The sequence below is a fragment of the Triticum urartu genome, chromosome 5 (genome assembly GCF_003073215.2).
Source record: "Triticum urartu cultivar G1812 chromosome 5, Tu2.1, whole genome shotgun sequence".
NCBI classification, from domain to species: Eukaryota; Viridiplantae; Streptophyta; class Magnoliopsida; order Poales; family Poaceae; genus Triticum; species Triticum urartu.
In genome coordinates, this window is record NC_053026.1 from 653626869 (window position 1) to 653644365 (window position 17497).

The following is a 17497-nucleotide window of genomic DNA, read 5'->3' on the forward strand; positions in this document are numbered from 1 at the left end:
TCCTGTACAACGGGCACGTCTCAGTGGTCCCCTGCGACACGTGCACATCTGCCCGCCAGCCTTGGGCCTCTTCGACTAGCTTCAGGCTCCACCGTGTAAGCTCAGTCCGATCGTCATACGACTCCTGTTGTGATTCCGCGTGTAGCCGCCACAATCCGATCTCGCCGACCAACAGATTATGGGCGCTCCCGATCTGCCGACGCTTGCATCTAATCACGCCTCAACGCCGAGTCGATGGACACCGCTGACCAATAGGCTTCTGTACCTGCGACCGATGCCTCATCGCTGCTTCCGATCACTTCACGAAGATTTCAACTCGACCACATCTGTTTTTGATCATAACTCGCCGACGAACTTCGTCCCGTATTAGGATCGCTTCCGACAGATTTGTGTCGATGTTCTTTCTCCTCTAGATCAACAATCCAGCAACCTCTGAACAACCTAGCTCATGATACCAATTGTTAGAATAAATCCGAGGCACTTCGTTGATCATACGAGAACCAAGCAACCACACGAGCACGACACCGAGATTTGTTAACGAGGTTCATCATCATGGCTACATCCCCGAGGCCTAGGATACCGCACTCCGGCCGCCCTGGCGCCGGCACATGCCGCCAGCTCCCCCGCGTGCCCGTGCTATTATGTTGGCATAGGTTATATCGTGTGTCTACCCCCACTATATATGAGAGGCCTAGGATACAAGTGTCCTATTAGGACACAGCTCCTACCCTGTCTACACAGAATCCAAACCAAATCCAACTGTAACCTACCTTGTACAATAATATTTGACATAATTCTAACACTAGTTAATCCCACATTAAGTGTAATGATGGTAGAACTAACCATGCATAGGCTAACGGATTGTTTCACACAATTCTTTAGGTCCAGCTTGCATGCATGCAAAGAAAAAGTAAATGGTAGAGGCGGCTGATTGGTTTGCATATGGAAGGGAGATAAATGTGAAGCTGAAAATGCTAAGTGCATTGGATCCGGCTTGCCTGCTCTCTCCCCATACTCCCATCTGTACTTCCACTCCATCCTACGGTTGTCTTTTTCTCTTTCTTCTTTCTAATCTAATCATCTCCTCCCTGATTTTAAGGGATGGGGCCGGACATTATTTTGTTTCAATTAAATCATGCCATGTATGCGGGAGCACGGATGGAAGCATGCTGAGATAGGCATACGAGTCATTAGTGCTAACTAATGAAGGGCGACTAATATATTTGAAAATCCTAAATTCTCTTAGATGCCTTATGCACCTGGACAGAGGGAGTAGAACCCCACACCCTGATTCATATTTGGGCTCCATCTGAGACTGGTTGGGCCTCTCATGTCGCGTTGAAGGGGTAGCGGAGTACCAAACCCCACTGGTTCCTCACCCCCACACAAAAACTGAGGCGACAAAACCACTCCCCACTATTTCCTTTCGCGTGACTCCGAAATCTCAATTCCCTTCTCCTCTCCACCCCCTCGATGCGTCCTTATGAGCAAAGAGAGTAATATATGTTGGGGGTGGAGTTTTTTTGGAAAAAGAGCAAAGATCACTTTTTTTTGTCGCTCAGGCGAGTGGAACCCGGTCGCCGCAGATCGGGCCGCCCACCGGGACCGGGAGTCCGGAGATCTCACGGCGCACAATTCTGCAGCTCCCCCGAAGCCACGCACCCACCCCGCCCCACCCCACCCAATCATCTTCGTCCTCCTTCCACGCCCTCCCCGTGCACCCCTGAACCTCCCAGAACCTCCCACCGCCCCCACGCCGCGACGCCGGTGACAGCGCCCGCCGTCCGTCCAATTCACCATCTTTTTATACCACCACCCCTCGCCCCCGGCCTCGCCATTCCATCCCGCCCCCTACGCATCTAGAAGACGACAGAAGATACAGCGCATCTATACAGCCGCTCGCCACTCCACTCTGTCCGTGAGTCCAAGAACTGCAGGCACCGGGCACCGGGCACCATGGCCACCGCGCCGCCGCCCGCGCTCGCCGCCGACCTCCACATCTCCTACCCGGCCGCCGCTCCGGCCCCGGCCGTCGCCGCCGCGGCGTGGGGCAGCAGCAGGAGGGCGGCGGGCCCGTCGTCGACCCGCGTCGCGCTCAGGGCGGCGAGAGGACGGGGACGGGTCGCTCCGGTGGTGGGAACCGGGCGGACGGCGCTCTCCGTCAGGTGCAACGCCAGCTCCCGGGACGGGAGGGTAAGGACTCGCCTTTATCTTCTAGAGTATTTCTATCTATGCACGCGACCTCAGTCAGATTTGCTACTTGAGTTTTGTGCGGAACACCTCTTTGCTCGCTGGTCACCGATTAATTTTGGCCATCTGAATTTGTGTTTGAGCCTGAAAGTCTGAAACCCACATTTTGGGAAATGCAATTGTAGAGTCTGATTCATATGTTCGAAATCAGAATTCTTTTCAGGTGCGCTACTGCTGCTACTAGATTTCACTACAGAGATACCACTACCACTCCCTAGTTCTTCATCTGATGAGATCCTTAAAATTGCCTTGATGATGATTTAAATCACATTGTTCTGCATTTTTAAATATTTTTCTTATATGTAACCTACATGTACACGGTACAAAACATTGTTTCTGTGAATAAACTGCTCACGAGCTTGATTTTCATCGTATAGAATAACAATTTTGTATGCATCCTGTTTATTCAGTATCCCCTTTTATGTAAAAAGTACAATAGTCATGTAATTCATTATCACTTCTTTGGCTGCCAGATTACACAACAAGAGTTTACTGAGATGGCATGGCAATCGATTGTTTTGGCACCTGAAGTGGCCAAAGAAAGCAAACACCAGATTGTGGAGACTGAACATTTGATGAAATCCTTGTTGGAGCAAAGGAATGGGCTTGCCCGTCGAATCTTTTCCAAAGCTGGAGTTGACAACACAAGGCTTCTCGATGCCACAGAGAAGTACATCCAGCGGCAGCCTAAGGTGATTTATCATAAACAGGCATATCAATTGGCTCTACTTTCATACCAGCCCTAGCATTTCTCTGTGCACCACAGTATATTGCTTTATTTGTCAACAAGAAATATAAACAAGTACTTGCAATGAGACTTCTTTTTTCCCGATGATTCAGGTATTAGGTGAAGATCCTGGTTCGATGTTGGGGCGTGACTTGGAAGCTCTGATACAGAGAGCAAGAAACTTTAAGAAAGAGTATGGTGATTCATTTGTCTCAGTTGAACATATTGTTCTTGGTTTTGCGGATGATAAGCGATTTGGAAGACAGCTGTTCAAGGACTTCCAGATCACTGTAGAAGCCTTGAAAACAGCTATTGAATCCATAAGAGGGAAGCAAAATGTAATTGATCAAGGTAAACATATTTTCTTTTATCTGAATGCTATGATTTACTGTTCAAATAACTTTGTTCTTCACATGCTCATACCGTTGCATACTCTGATCAAATTCCATGGTGCAACCTAGAGTTTACCCTATAAAATGTCACTTTTTGAGGTCATCACACTATTAAACACATTCAATTGCTAAGTGATAAACAGGAAACAAGATTGTATGTATGGACTAAATGTGTACAAAAGATTGTATGTCACTTTTTAGCAGTGCAGAATTTTATTCAATATGTGCTTCCTTTGTTTCTTGAACTGTGAAGATATGCACATTTTTTCGCCTGAGTAACAACTATTAAATGATCTATTCTCAGACCCTGAGGGCAAGTATGAAGCTTTGGACAAATATGGAAAGGACCTGACAGCTATGGCACGTCAGGGGAAGCTTGACCCTGTTATAGGAAGAGATGATGAAATCCGTAGGTGCATCCAGATTCTGTCTCGGAGAACAAAGAATAATCCTGTTTTGATTGGTGAACCTGGTGTGGGAAAAACAGCCATAGCTGAAGGGTAGGAAAATTGTATATTTTACACATCATTTCATCAGTTATGAGTATGCCAGTAGTTTCTCTTAGTCTATTTTACATTTTTATTTAGGCTTGCTCAGAGGATAGTGCAAGGAGATGTCCCACAAGCACTGACAAACCGTCGAGTAAGTTTACTTGTCCATGCAATGATGCTATATTGTTGAGGGTTATATCAGGAGGATCTTATGAGTAATGTTTACTTTTGTTTTGAGCAGCTAATTACACTTGACATGGGTGCTTTGATTGCTGGTGCAAAATATAGAGGAGAATTTGAGGATAGGCTGAAGGCTGTACTTAAAGAAGTCACAGATTCTGATGGACAGGTCGTTCTCTTCATTGACGAGATTCACACTGTTGTCGGAGCAGGTAATTTCCTTATTTCCTACACTAACTTCCTACAAAGTTTATTATTGGATAATGCTATTTACCTCTTTTTTTCTTTAAAGATGCATGCATAGCCTAAAAATTGAGGAATAGATAGACTGATGGTTCAACTGGGCCGCTGTCATCTCATTTGGATCTCATAGATCACTGAATTTATGTTCAACATAAAAAAAAATGCTGCTTGGCTGCCACTAGTTCCATGTAGCTAATAAACTGTGGGACAATAATTTTCTGGGAATCTCCAGCATTTGATCCAATTTGGGTGCTATATGTGAAATAGTATGATTTATGAATACTGAGATGCATCAACACAATTTTACAGCCAAGTGTATATATCTGTTGATGATTGTTACATAGATAAACTCCTGATTCTTCCATACAACAAAACAGTTCGTCAGTGACTGAAATGGATGTATCTAGACCTACATCCATTTCAGCCTCCATAGAGGGAGTATTTGTTTGTTGAGTTAGAAAAATAACACCTAACATGTTTTGAGCACAAAACAGCTGTGCCAGCTTGTCAGAGATGGCAAAGCTGTTCCATCTTGTTAAGTTTCCTTTCATTATGAACCAAGTGATTTGGAGAAGAAGTTATAGTATCTTAAGTTCTACTTCTACACATTCTTTCAGTAGATGCTAGTAAGTCCTAACAGCTTGCGGGCTTGTTCTCATCCTGCTGTTCTCCTTCACTGAAAATTTGGTAAAAGATACTGGTATTATACATCAAAATTACATAGGTTCACTGTTATGGACATGCAAAGTCAAATCGTTAGGTGAATTTGACTGAAAGAACATGAAAACACGAAAACATAGATAGGGGTCAAGTCTCCATTTGGCTGAAGAATGAGTGTTCTTTTGACACCATAGAAACATGGATAGGGGTCAACAGCTGAAACAACACGAAAACTCTACAATAGCTTTTATCTCATGGAATTCGCTTGCATTATATTCTCATGGAACAACAAACTTGGACTCTTATCACGTCTTAAAACTAACTTACCAGTTCCATTAACGTGAATAACATGAGCAAGTTCCTGTCTAATAACTTGAACTCTTATCACACCTTAAAACTAACTTACCATCACCATCAGTGTATATGACTAAGTTTCCTGTCTACAAACTTGGACTAGTGAAAAACGAACTTTCCTGTTGACTCTTCAGAAGTTTATGAATCTTCCATCTTATTGCAGGTGCCACTTCTGGTGCAATGGACGCTGGCAATCTTCTGAAACCAATGCTTGGAAGAGGGGAGCTACGTTGCATTGGCGCAACAACCCTCGATGAGTACCGCAAATATATTGAGAAAGACCCAGCACTGGAACGCCGCTTCCAACAAGTGTATGTTGATCAACCAACAGTTGAAGATACAGTGTCAATACTCCGAGGATTACGTGAGAGATATGAATTGCACCATGGGGTCCGCATATCAGACAGTGCTCTTGTTGCTGCCGCTCTTTTATCAGATCGTTACATCAGCGGACGATTTTTGCCTGACAAAGGTATTTATTACTATAGCATCACTTCTGCTTGAAGTTACCAGCCTGCTTGATAATAGGGCATTATGAACTCTACTGCAGGCTCTTTTGTAGCTCGTTCTAAACAGTGACCGTCTTGTTTTGTTGCAGCAATTGATTTGGTCGATGAATCAGCTGCCAAGTTGAAAATGGAGATAACATCAAAGCCGACTGCTCTGGACGAGATTGATCGTTCTGTGCTTAAACTTGAAATGGAACGTCTCTCACTAACAAATGATACAGACAAAGCATCAAGAGACAGACTATCTCGCATTGAAGCAGAATTGGCACTTTTGAAAGAAAGGCAGAAGGGACTGACAGAGCAGTGGGAGCATGAGAAGTCGGTGATGACAAAGATCCAATCTATTAAGGAAGAGGTAAGTTCAGTTCCAATATTTTAGTCTTTCTCTGTATTATGTAGATTGACACGGTTGTTGTTGCCATTTGATCTGACTTGCATTTAACTGTTGCAACAGATTGACAGGTTAAATGTTGAGATCCAGCAGGCCGAGCGTGAGTATGATCTCAATCGTGCTGCTGAACTGAAGTATGGTAGTCTGAATGCATTGCAGCGGGATCTTCAAAAAACAGAGGATGAGCTAAATGAATATCAAAGTTCTGGGAAATCCATGCTAAGAGAAGAGGTGACCCAAGATGATATTGCAGAGATCGTGAGCAGGTGGACGGGGATTCCGGTTTCCAAGTTAAAGCAATCCGACAGAGAAAAACTGCTGTATCTCGAGGACGAACTGCACAAGCGTGTAGTGGGGCAGGATCCTGCAGTCAAAGCAGTTGCAGAGGCCATTCAGAGATCCAGAGCTGGTTTGTCCGATCCAAACCGGCCCATTGCCAGCTTCATGTTCATGGGACCTACAGGAGTGGGCAAAACAGAATTGGCAAAGGCCCTTGCTTCTTTTATGTTCAACACTGAGGATGCTGTTGTCCGGATTGACATGAGCGAGTATATGGAGAAACACTCGGTCTCAAGACTGATTGGCGCACCACCAGGTTATGTCGGGTATGAAGAGGGTGGTCAGCTCACAGAGGCTGTCCGTAGAAGGCCATACTCTGTGGTCTTGTTTGATGAGATTGAGAAAGCCCATTCAGATGTCTTCAATGTTTTCCTGCAAATATTGGATGACGGCAGGGTTACAGACTCGCAGGGCCGGAAGGTGAGCTTCACCAATAGTATCATTATCATGACATCCAATGTTGGTTCGCAGTACATATTGAATATGGATGAAGAAGCTGGAGTGACTGATTCGGCCTACGAGAGTATGAAGAAGAGGGTGATGGATGCTGCAAGATCTGTTTTCCGTCCTGAGTTCATGAATCGTGTAGACGAGTACATCGTCTTTAAGCCTCTTGAGAGGAAGCAGATAAACAGCATTGTCAAATTACAGGTAACATTTCTTACTTTTGATTTTTGTTTGCAATTTAAAATGTCAGTGCTAGCAAAAGAATACAAGGCCATATGGTTGCGAGCCACTTGTTAATCAGCTTTTCTTTTGCCTTGCCTGTTTGAAATACAGTTGGCAAGAGTGCAGAAGAGGATCGCCGACCGCAAGATCAAACTTGATGTCTCACCGGCAGCAATTGAGTTCCTGGGAAGCCTTGGCTACGACCCCAACTACGGCGCCAGGCCGGTGAAGCGGGTGCTTCAGCAGTACGTGGAGAACGAACTGGCCAAGGGTATCCTCAGAGGCGAGTTCAAGGATGAGGACAGCATCTCCGTCGACACTCAGGTGACGGTGCCGTCCAATGGCCAGCTCCCACAGCAGAAGCTTGTCTTCCGGAAGACGAACGAGGAATCCAAGCCGGCTGCTGCTCAAGATGAGAAGTTCCTGCCGACAGTCTGATGCTCCATATTTTTGCAGAGGATCTATAAATAAGTGTAGATACATATAAGGGTGGCGAACTGGTAGTGTATCGCTTTGGGCATATCATAGCAGGGTTATGCAGCCAGAATTCTTTGCTCCAACATTACATTAGCAGTAGCACAACCCTATAAAAACAGAGGTTGCCAAAGAGCCTGGCACGCCTCTGCTTCCAGATGTCCAGCATGCTAAGGTTGTCTGGCCATTTGAAAATGTTGTTTTGCTTCTGCTTTGAGCCAGGTAGAAATGCATTCACTGCATTTCCATGTTCGTCGACGATCTCTGGTGAGTTTTACAGACGAAACGATTTGCGACATGGCATGGCCAATTGCTGTGAGCTTATGAGAATAATTTGAGATGATTTATACAGAAGTTTATTATTTGAAGGCCCATGAATAGCCAAACTAGAAAATGTGATTTATTAGATCGAGGTTCTCCCTAGGAGATTGTAGATTGTAGAAATTCCATATGAACTGACTGCTGTGTGTTACATCCTGAGGTGGCCAACACCCATTACATACACAGAATGGGAAGCTGAATTACATCCTGAGGGCTCAGAATGCAGAAATAGAAGATTTTGTTTAAAAAGTTGGTAGGTAGACAAATGGGGTGTTCATCGATTATCACGACATCAAAGGGCAACCACCAACTTTTCCAAAAACTCTATTGCCTTCTATACAGCCCTGACATTGCTGAGCCATCTTAAATAATTCAAAGATAAATGTTACAAACACAATCATTGTTAATCAATCCAAACAGTAATTTTCAAATTACACAGTTAAACCTAAATCTGATTTATTCAGGGATCCTGGACTTCAGTTTCCATGATTCACCCCCACATGATCCGCCGGATCATTTAGAAGTTGTTGATCTACTTCCCTCACAAATTTTCTGACACATCTTGATTTTTTTTTAAATTCAATCGGTTCTTATTGTGGTAGTTTGATAAGCTCTCTAACATAATCATAGTTCATAGGGTGTGCTTGACCACACCATCCTACACGATCATCATGTGCATCTGACACAAACATGTCATGACCTCCCACAAAGTCTAATTTTCCGATACTCGACAAGGTAATACACCCCATGGTATAAATGTTTCCATTGGCTTGATAGCTACTCTCACGAGAATTTCGTTTATGAAGTCTTGCAAACAATAGAAACCGTTGAAGCACTTTGATATCGTTGTGACACCCTGGCATGCTAAGAGCATCTCCCCCTATATGGAGGGGTAGCTTTCTCTCTCCGTGTACCCTCCCAATACATGCCACGTCAGCACACCGTTGTCCTGGCCTACTGGACCACCGTGTCCTCGCCACCACCTCTGACCGTCACACCATCATCCAGAGACCGATATCTCATTGACAAGTGAGTGGTTTGGTATTGAGGAATGTACTATTGAGGATCTGCCAAACCGTCCATCCCCAACAATCAAAAAGTGTTATTGGACAGCCCCCATAAGGGGTTATTTGGGGATTATTTTGGGAAGCGGTTTTAGATGCTTTGAAAAAAGGGTGGCAAATCCACATGTCACATGATGCCACAACTTCTTGGATGATGGTTGGCTCTCCAACATGGTATTGGTGTTGCCCTTGCAAAACATGTGGACAATGCTTTCATTCCTGGTGCATGCAATCGATACATACAAGCAAGGGCGGAGCTTTGTTGGGGCCAAACCGAGCCATGGCCCGCCCAGGTTTTCACAAATTTTTTATACCTATATATGCTAGCCCACTCAGCTTGTTACCATCCATGAATTGATCGAAGCCTGTCACTACGGCACGAGCACACACAACACGAGCAGCGGCTACAACCAGCTAGGACTAACAACGCCTTCGCTTTTTTGCTTCCTGTTGCCTACTCCATGCATGGCTTCACCCGCCAGCACGCGACCTCGCAGTGGCGCCATCTTCCCTCCCCTCCGGTCTATGCACTCAGCACTGGCCAGTCCTAGCCTCGGCCGTCGGGATCCTGTCGCGGTGCCGCACAGATGCCTCCGTGACCGCTGCAATCCACTGAGACTACCGGTCTACTGTCGGCGCTGAGTAATGCTGGATGTTCACCTCCTAATTATCTCTTGAGTACTAGATTTCTGTTATGCATTGACTGAACTGAGCATAATTCATGCATTTTATTATAAATTCATATGTAGAAATAGAAGATAAAGATATATTTTTTCTTGGTAAATTAGCAGGTTGTCCGTATCTAATGCATAATGGTTTTTTGTTAAGTGCATTTTAATGTAGAAAGATCATTCAAACATTGCATAATAAAGTAGGCACTAATGCCTATAAAAAAAATCAATGAGAACAAAAGGTACCGAGTAGGCACTAATGCCTATAAAAATTTTGTGCACTTTTTTAGCTTGGCCCGCCCAACATTTTTTTTGAAGCTCCTCCACTGCATACAAGCATATTGGGAAACCATCTTGCTTCTCTAGGTGCCAAGAATCGGTTGTGTCATTGCCATTTGGTTCTCTCAAGCATTTTTCTCTGAATACCATCACCATCACATTGATAAATCTGACCATTGGTTCAAGACATGTGTTCTCAGACATCCATCTGGAGATACTCATATATCGCATCAGTAGGTGCACCATATTCAAGTATCACGATGAGAACAGTGCATTTTTGAAGGTAATACAATCTAATTAGCATAGTGCAATCCCTATTTAGCATGAAGTAAGCATCAAAATGCTTCACACTCTCCACAATGCACTACAATAAATGCCTTCACAATTAGCAGCGACACCTAAACATGCTATCATGGAAGGGCTAGATTAGCTACAAAGTAGTCTTGGAAGAGTAGAACATGACCCTCTTCCCTACGTCAATTAAGAACTTGATGCCTCGGTGTAGAATGGTGAAGTTGAGAACACGGCCCTCTACCCTATGTCAATTAAGAACTTGATGCCTCGGTGTAGAACCGGTGAAGTTAAGAACATGACCCTCTGTCCTACGACAATTAAGAACCTTTTGCCTTTGTGTAGAACCCATGAAGTTGAGAACATGACCCTCTGCCCTATGTCAATTAAGAACTTGATGCCTCGGTGTAGAACCCATGAAGTTGAGAACATGACCCTGTTCCAAATGCATTGCTTCAAGTGCCTCGATCATCATCTTCAATTCATTATGGGAACCATCATCATCTTCTCCAGATCATCATTAAAATCATCATCATCATCCACTGATGACTTGATATATTCTTGGTAGAATAACTCATCATCACTATGCATTGTACCCCGCGAATACAGACGGCGAATATACGGTGAAATCTTTCTTCAAAACATATTCATTGATGAAATTTGAAGGAAATTTCACCTCTCATGGTGGTTCGAAATGACCGAACATGTGGTGTGTGTGGCGAGGGTAGTAGTGGACGGCGGGTTTGGGATGTACCTGGTGGGATCGGGATACTGTCGGTGAGCTCAGATCATCATGCTTGGGAGGGGTCCTTGGGCACAACAGCAAAGCTCGGACAGACGAATATAGATAATGAAGTGTGGTTGGATTGGGCTGGGTCGGGCTCAGAACGAAGATGAGCGAGAGACGGGAAATCTGACGTGCAGATAGCCCAGGCCTACATGGCGGCGGACAAAGTCCCTCATTTCTTCAATTATTCTTTGAGAATTCATTACTTCAAATTAGGGGAATGGGCCATCCACATAATATAGGAGCCGGGAGCCCATTGAAAAGGTCTGAAAAATAAGCCCACAGTGGAGTTGACCTAACCCCACTCCACTCCCTCACGTCAAAAGAAGGAACCCCACTCCACTCCGCCCCCCCCCCCCTCCCCCCCCAAAAAAAACCCTCGTCCGTTACTCCTCCTTCTCCCTCCAATGTCGTCCCCGCCGCCCACGCCTGGCCGGGACGAGATCGCCGGCGATTGACACCGCGGACACCACCGGCGCAGGGGGAGACGTCGGAGGTGTCCTGGAGGCCAGCCAATCAGCGTGCGGCGGTGAGGCCAAGGTGACGCCGTCGCCGGCGACGATCTGCCCTTGCTGCACGGAGCCCTGGAGCAGCGACGGCCCTCATCGCATGTGGTGAGCGAGCGAGCGAGGCCGAGGGCCTCCACTCCCACGGTCGCAGTGCAATTTCGCTGCTGCTTCTTTATGTTGGCGTGGGACAATTTCCGGCCCGGCCGTGACGATGTTGCGTCTCTGTGTTGCGGCCTAGGGTTTCTAGGTTTTTCTGCGGGGGACATGGCTTCGTTTTGGATTGGATTTGGGGCTATCAGCACAGCAGTATTGTCTTTGTTTTACACTGGCTAATTATATTAGATAGTACTGAAGAAGATTAGATATGGCATGAGATCTGATTTTTGTGAGGTCCATATATACACCGCTGCTAATCTGGTATTGAAGAGGGTTGCATTTTCCTTTTTACAGTCCACTGCGTGCAATGCCATTCTCGTGCGAAACATTGCTCTGATGGCGGACGTCTTTTCAATCTATGCATGAAATTAACGGCTATAGCGCCGCAATAGCATTTTAGACGAGTTTTCACTACAACGGCTATTGCAGCCAAAGTGCAAAAGGGCTGATAACCTCTGCTCAATCCATAGCAGTCGGAGGAGCTTAGCGCTGCTGTTTGAAATTTTGCTTGCCAAAGCGCGCCGTGTCGTTTCCCATGATGCGGCAGCCCAAGACTTAATCAGTAAACCATCGCGGACGTTCCGCTTCGCTTCTTCGGAAGGTGCAACTTACAGCGCGGGCTCTAATCAGAACTCTGGCCCTTCACTGAAGACCGCACCACAATAAATATTTATGAGTTTGTGGATCTATGTTTCATCTCAAAATGCCTTGTTTATGGTCCATATTTTTCTTCTTTAAAATCCGTTAAATGGTTTAGCATGCATTATAGCATCGCGTATTAGTTTCTGTTTTTCATGTTAAATAGACGCACTCACGCTTCGTACATATGCATGACTTGTATTCTAACTACTAGATCATGATGGCGCGCGTTGCTGTGCCCGTCCATTTTGCCAATAGAAGGGTTGGAATTTATGGAAATATATGGCTAAATATTTTGTATTTGATTGATGCATCACCAATCTGTGTAGTGTATTATTAGCGAACTGACTAAAAACAATGTAACACTGGCATTCATAGTATTTGACTTTGTAAGGAGGGAGAAAAAGCTACAATCCTGCAATTGCCTAATATGATTAATCTGAAGCATAGATAAGTCAAATGACCGAGTATCAGTTACCTAACACAAGCTGGAGCACAAATGAGTGAAATGACCAATTACTTGGTGCGCATGACAGAGGAGTACAGACTTCGAGGAGGAGCAGTTTTACTAAATATCTGGACAAACACATTCTGTTGTAAATTTGTATACAATAAAGAGAGCTAATCCACATACAACGTCACAACACTGGTTGATGTAGTAATATAATAGGAATGTCATAATTTAGCGACCAAGGTGATGTTTTCCAACAATTTCTGCCCAATAGCATGGAGAGCCAATGTACCCTGAATGAGGCTACAATTGTACGGTATGGTTTTCACGATGGAACAACCGTCACAATCTTGCAGTAGGTATGCTATTAATATCACATTTAGGTCATGTATTTCTCTTTTCTTTTAATCTTTAGAAATATCAGTTCATTGGAGATTCATCTCTCAGCCATAGCACTTCAATACATTGTTATTTATACACTTTAAAGATCATCGTAATAGAAAAATAATCTCTTATCGACTCCTTTCCTTTGCTGCTTTCACTAACTGACATATGCTATCACAGTCGAAGTCAGACTACTTAATGGTGTATGTATCTTGGCATTTTTTGGGGCATAATTATTTTCAGATATCCAGATATTTTCCGTAAGGGAAAGGCGCACAAGTAATTTGTGGCACAATTGGTAGTGGGAAAAAGAAAGTAAGAGACCATGCAGCAAATGTGATTTCAAATTGGATTATGCATAGTGTATTATAGCTTCATCTAACGTTGCGCCTTGTGGATTTACAAAAGCTAATATATGCCTGATTGGATACCAAATTTCAAATGTCCTTCATGTGAAGACACCCCCAAGTAAGCAACATAATATGATGGCTTAGTTCTATACTCTGCACTCTAGACCAATTACATTTCTTGGAAGGAACAAAGATAAAGAATTACAGGGAATAAAGAAAGCTAACCTCCTAGAAGCCATGTCCAAACTTCGATGAGACCAGGGTGCATCAAATCATACCACAGAATGATCATAGTTGTCACCTCAAGCACCACAGAAACACAATTTAGTGTACGAAGCAAGATCATCCAACGCCCAAGGCTATTAATCACAAGGGAATACTCCATCTATCTAGCAAGCAAACAAGCCAATCCCTCATCAAGCAAACATTGATCCGAAGAGCCAAATGGACCAGGAGGGAGAAGCTACCAGTGGAAGGAAATGCCATATAGAAGAGATGAAGCAACAGGCAAGGAGCGAAATATATGGAGGACTCTAAAGTAACGCAGCTACACTCTCGGTGACAGTTACAGAAAGGGAATATGAGGTTCATCGCCATTACTCGCCATCGCGGGACGCTTGAAGTGCCAAACTGCCAGTTAATGTCGCTTGGTCCGCATTAATGGTAGCAGCAATTGTAATTTACAATCTCAATTACTACCGAATTATACACCAATTGAAGCCAACGCTTCCCTGCCCCGCTATCTCCTCGTAGCGTCGCCTAGCGAGGTGACCCTGTTGCTCCCTCGGTCGGACCAAAGGTGCAGTGGCCATCGCATGGCCGACGGGGCGTAGGTCTGTTGCGTCGCACAGACCCATGAGCCCGACTGCCCGGCCGCTGGGAATGCTTGCTCCGGAGGAGGCTAGGTATGCTGAGTTTTTTGTCGGCATCGTTGTAGCAGAGGCAAGGCTCATAGGCCCAAACAACAGAAGAGCCTTGATTTTGTTTCTGGAGCAGCGGCCCAGCCTGTGCAGTGCCCTCTGTTCGTCGATGAAGCCCATGCGGGGTTAAAAGAAATAGATCCAACGGCCACAAATGCCTATTAGTGCAGATCCGATGGCCAAAAACAGTAGTGGCCTGGGAGGGCTGGAAAGATGCGTGGTTATAATGTATCTAAATGAGACTAGTGACACTTTTGGATCACTAATCATATCATCTATGTCTTAAATGCAGTTGCATTCCTTGTGGGCATGTGTATGGCAGATCTTGTATGGAGACGTTGCTACGTCGTTCTGGCCAGAATAGTGCCAAGGTACCGCGAGTGGGGCTGCATATACTTGTTGTTGCCTAGCCTACTCACCGGACCACGGCGATCATCGGAGACAAGAAGATTTCGGGAGAGGAGGGACACAGAGGATTTCCAGGCGCTCGAATACCTTGCCGCACGAACAGTGTCAGTGTCAAAACTGGCGGATCTCGGGTAGGGGGTCCCGGACTGTGCGTCTAAGGCGGATGGTAACAGGAGGCAGGGGACACGATGTTTTACCCAGGTTCGGGCCCTCTTGATGGAGGTAAAACCCTACGTCCTGCTTGATTTATTCTTGATGATATAGGTATTACAAGAGTTGATCTACCACGAGATCGGAGAGGCTAAACCCTAGAAGCTAGCCTATGGTATGATTGTATGTTGTCCTACGGACTGAAACCCTCCGGTTTATATAGACATCGGAGGGGGCTAGGGTTACACAAGGTCGGTTACAAAGGAGGAGATATACATATCCGTATTGCCTAGCTTGCCTTCCACGCCAAGTAGAGTCCCATCCGGACACGGGACGAAGTCTTCAATCTTGTATCTTCATAGTCCAATAGTCCGACCAAAGGATAGAGTCCGGCTGTCCGGAGCCCCCCTAATCCCGGACTCCCTCAGTAGCCCCTGAACCAGGCTTCAATGACGACGAGTCCGGCGCGCATTGTTGTTTTCGGCATTGCAAGGCGGGTTCCTCCTCCGGATATACCACAGAAGAGTTAAAATAAAGGATAGTGTCCGACCCTGCAAAATAAGTTCCACATACCACCGTAGAGAGAATATTATTTCCACAAATCTAATCTGCTGGCACGTTTAGGCAACATGACATCATGCCATGGCTCAGTGATTATTTGAACCGCTTTTCTTTAACTAGCCCCGCACATAACGCGAGGCAGTTTCTTGACACATCTTGTCAAAGTAGAGATCGTGTTCCCCTTATTACGGGATTCTCATCAATAAGGACGTGGGTAACCCAACCGTGTCTAGGACTCCTAGATTTTAGGCAAGTCCCAAACGGCCACGGGGAGGACGCTTAATATTCACCCTCTTTATAAAGGGATAAGGCTTTTACTTTTTTCCTCCCGTGCTCAATCGAATCCTTCCCCCGCCTCGAGTTCTAACACCCAAAGCCTAGGTCAGGTGCTTCGGACCTTCAATCATGTCCGGATCTAGCCTTCAGGGCCGGTGGTTGCCCTCCTCCGTCACGGAAGAGGATATCAAGAAATTGAGGGAGGCAAGGTACCTGACCGCTGAAGTCTCACATCGGCTTCCCGCCCGAGGGCAGGTCGCCCCTACTCCTGAACCCAACGAAGACGTCGTGTTCATCTCCCACTTCCTCCGAGGACTAGGCCTCTCTCTGGATCCCTTCGTAAGGGGTTTGATGTTCTATTACGGGCTTGATTTCCATGATCTAGCCCCGGATTCCCTCCTCCACATATCGGCTTTTATTGTCGTATGTGAGGCATTCCTCCGCATTACCCCTCACTTCGGCCTGTGGCTCAAGACCTTTGATGTGAAGCCGAAGACGGTCGAAGGGCAGCATGCAGCGTGCGGAGGCGCATTAATAAGCAAGATTGCAGAAGCTCCGTGGCCAAAAGGTTCCTTTCCAGAAGTGTCCGGATTATGGCAACGGGAGTGGTTCTACATCACCGCTCCCAGAAGTGCCAAGTGGGTAGCTTCCCCCGCCTTTCGCTCGGGCCCTCCACCACAACTGATGTCATGGATCAGCAGGGGGCTGAGCTGGGGTCCAGCCAAGGATGTGCCCATATTGCAGAGCCGCATCCGGGATCTCTTCGAGGGAAATTTTAGTTTGGTTATGGTAATGCAAGTCATGCTGGTTCGTCGAGTCCAGCCTTGCAAATGCCGGCCCCTCTGCTTGTGGGAATTCAACCCAGAAGGACCGCGCGCTATTCAGAATTTCGTCGGCCTGACGCACGAGGAGATGTATAAATCATTCTTCGGACCTCAAATAGAGTGTCTGGATACTACCGAGGACGTGGGCCTGAGCAGCAACCGCACCGCCGACCAAGTAAGTAATCCTCTAGCCGAACACACCGTCTTTCATTTATCATGACGTCATTCTAAGCAATCGCTCTTCGACCAGGACTGGCTAACAAAGGCGAAGATGATCCGGTGTTCGGCCCCACTCCCTGAGGGTTTGGACAATCCGGTACTGGAAAAGATGCTTGAGCTAGCACCTTGCCCGAAGCCCTCAAAGGAATATAAAGGGGGGAATAATGAGGGCGAAAGCGGGCCCCCATCGCTACCAATTCCAACCGAGGGAATGAGCGCCTCCGTGAAGGAGAATAACCAAGGGGAAGATTCCGACCTTCTCTCGCTCCGGGGAAGGAAGAGGACTGCCTCTGAGGATCTGGAAACCAAGGCTTCCAAACGGGAGAAGAAGTCTCCAACAGAGGGTCCTACCTTGGGGGGCGCTCTGGCCGCACAAAGTCCGCGCAGGGATCAGCCCTCTAACGAGCCGTAAGTGATCAAAAAAGACTTAATAGTAAAGATATTCTACCTAATTTCTGAGGATGATAACCGAAGCTTTTATCTTGCAGTTCGGATCTTAGCCCTTCTCAATTGAGCTCGTCTTCAGGGGACCTTCTTTCGGAGATGATGGAGAGCGAA

The 17497-nt window shown here is 45.9% G+C and overlaps 1 protein-coding gene across 1 annotated transcript; it reads left to right on the top strand.

Moving 5' to 3' along the window:
- Positions 1–1678: 1678 nt before the first annotated feature.
- Positions 1679–8051, top strand: LOC125511634 (chaperone protein ClpB2, chloroplastic). The gene is made up of 10 exons (XM_048677059.1): positions 1679–2193; positions 2724–2942; positions 3091–3328; positions 3674–3869; positions 3957–4011; positions 4102–4252; positions 5461–5769; positions 5896–6161; positions 6261–7187; positions 7317–8051. The coding sequence occupies exons 1-10, from the start codon at positions 1957–1959 to the stop codon at positions 7641–7643; spliced, it is 2925 nt and encodes a 974-aa protein (XP_048533016.1). The 5' UTR covers positions 1679–1956; the 3' UTR covers positions 7644–8051.
- The last annotated feature ends 9446 nt before the right edge of the window (positions 8052–17497 follow it).

What these genes read in the sequence shown, in the direction of transcription:
- LOC125511634 (XM_048677059.1), top strand. Translation starts at nt 1,957, where the DNA reads ATGGCCACCGCGCCGCCGCCCGCGCTCGCCGCCGACCTCCACATCTCC. An exon ending in GCAAAATGTAATTGATCAAG is followed by an intron (nt 3,329 to 3,673) that starts GTAAACATATTT and finishes ATCTATTCTCAG; the next exon opens with ACCCTGAGGGCAAGTATGAA. An exon ending in ACAGCATTGTCAAATTACAG is followed by an intron (nt 7,188 to 7,316) that starts GTAACATTTCTT and finishes TTTGAAATACAG; the next exon opens with TTGGCAAGAGTGCAGAAGAG.